Here is a 1205-nt window from a genome sequence, read left to right on the forward strand (position 1 = left end):
CACTGCTGCAGCAGCAGCTGCAGCAGCAACACTGTGGGGCTGTTTGCCTCGCGCCGCTGCAGCGACACCGAAATGCGCTGCAGCATTCAGTGCTGCAGGCTGCGCTGCCGGCACATAGTGACTTGGCACGCTGGCAAGAGTCGGCTGCTGCTGGTGTGGGCTGCTGCTGCGGTGGCGCCTGCTGCTGCTGTGACGCCTGCTGCTGCTGCTGCTGCTGCAGCGGGGGGCGGCGCCCACGCCTGCACCCGCCTGCTGTACACTCTCCGCGGCCACGAACGGCCCCTGCTGCGGGTCCGGCAGCAAACAGATTGGAGAGATATGCATGAGTACTTTATAGCTTCTTTGGATGCTGGAGGCACAGTAAGGGTGTGGCATTCTGCTGCTTTCCCCCCGAAGGAAACAGCAGCAGCAGCAGCAGCAGCAGCTGCAGCAAGGGCCACGGAAAGCGACCCAGACATCGCCGCGGCGTGGCAGCAGCGGCTGCAGGAGCTGGAGATCCAGCAGCAGCAGCAGCAGCTGCGCAGGCAGCAGCAGCAGCAGCAGTACCAGGGGGGGCTTTGGGGCGAAGTGCAACTCAGCAGCAGGGCCTCCTCCGTGGCAGAAGAAGCAGAAGATGCAGCAGCAGATGCTGCTGCAGTCGGGTGTATAGCCATCATACCTTCCATGGACTCTTACTGGATACACCGCATTTCTCTTTCTTCCCACGGGCTGCTGACACTCTGCCGCCCCACGCAGCAGCTGCCGCAGCAGCAGCAGCAGCAGCTGCTACTGCTGTGGGCGCTGCATGCGCCCTCCATTTCCTCCATGCGCGCGAAGCGCCACAGGACGCCGCAGCAGCAGCAGCTGCTGCTGCAGCAGCGCGAACAGTGCTCCAATGACCCCCACGCACTTTGGAAGCAAATGCTGTCTTCCTGGCAGCGCAGCAGCAAATACTCAGAGCCCTGCAGCTTCATGCGCAAAGTGGCTTTTGTCCTGCGCGAGAGACGCGCTGACGCTGCTGCTGCTGCTGCTACTGCTGCAGCTGCGGCTCGTGCTGCAGGCCCAGCTGCTGCTGCTGCTGAAGATACTTTTGATGCTACAGCACTTTCGCCGCCGCGCAGCAAAAGGGCCTGGAGACCCACCAGCACTGCCTCTCCAGCGCCTGCTGCTGGCAACTCTGCAGCTGCTGTCGCAGCAGCAGCAGCTGCTGCTGCTCCACAAGCGGC

The 1205-nt window shown here is 63.3% G+C and overlaps 1 protein-coding gene across 1 annotated transcript; it reads left to right on the top strand.

Moving 5' to 3' along the window:
• Window positions 1–72: 72 nt before the first annotated feature.
• Window positions 73–960, top strand: ETH_00039455 (uncharacterized protein; the record flags this gene model as incomplete). The annotated part of the gene is made up of 1 exon (XM_013376096.1): window positions 73–960. A coding segment is annotated over one exon (888 nt), but the record flags the coding sequence as incomplete, so codon positions are not given.
• Between the last annotated feature and the right edge of the window lie 245 nt (window positions 961–1205).

The sequence above is a fragment of the Eimeria tenella genome, genomic scaffold (genome assembly GCF_000499545.2).
Source record: "Eimeria tenella Houghton genomic scaffold, Eth_scaff3124, whole genome shotgun sequence".
Lineage (NCBI taxonomy): Eukaryota > Apicomplexa > Conoidasida > Eucoccidiorida > Eimeriidae > Eimeria > Eimeria tenella.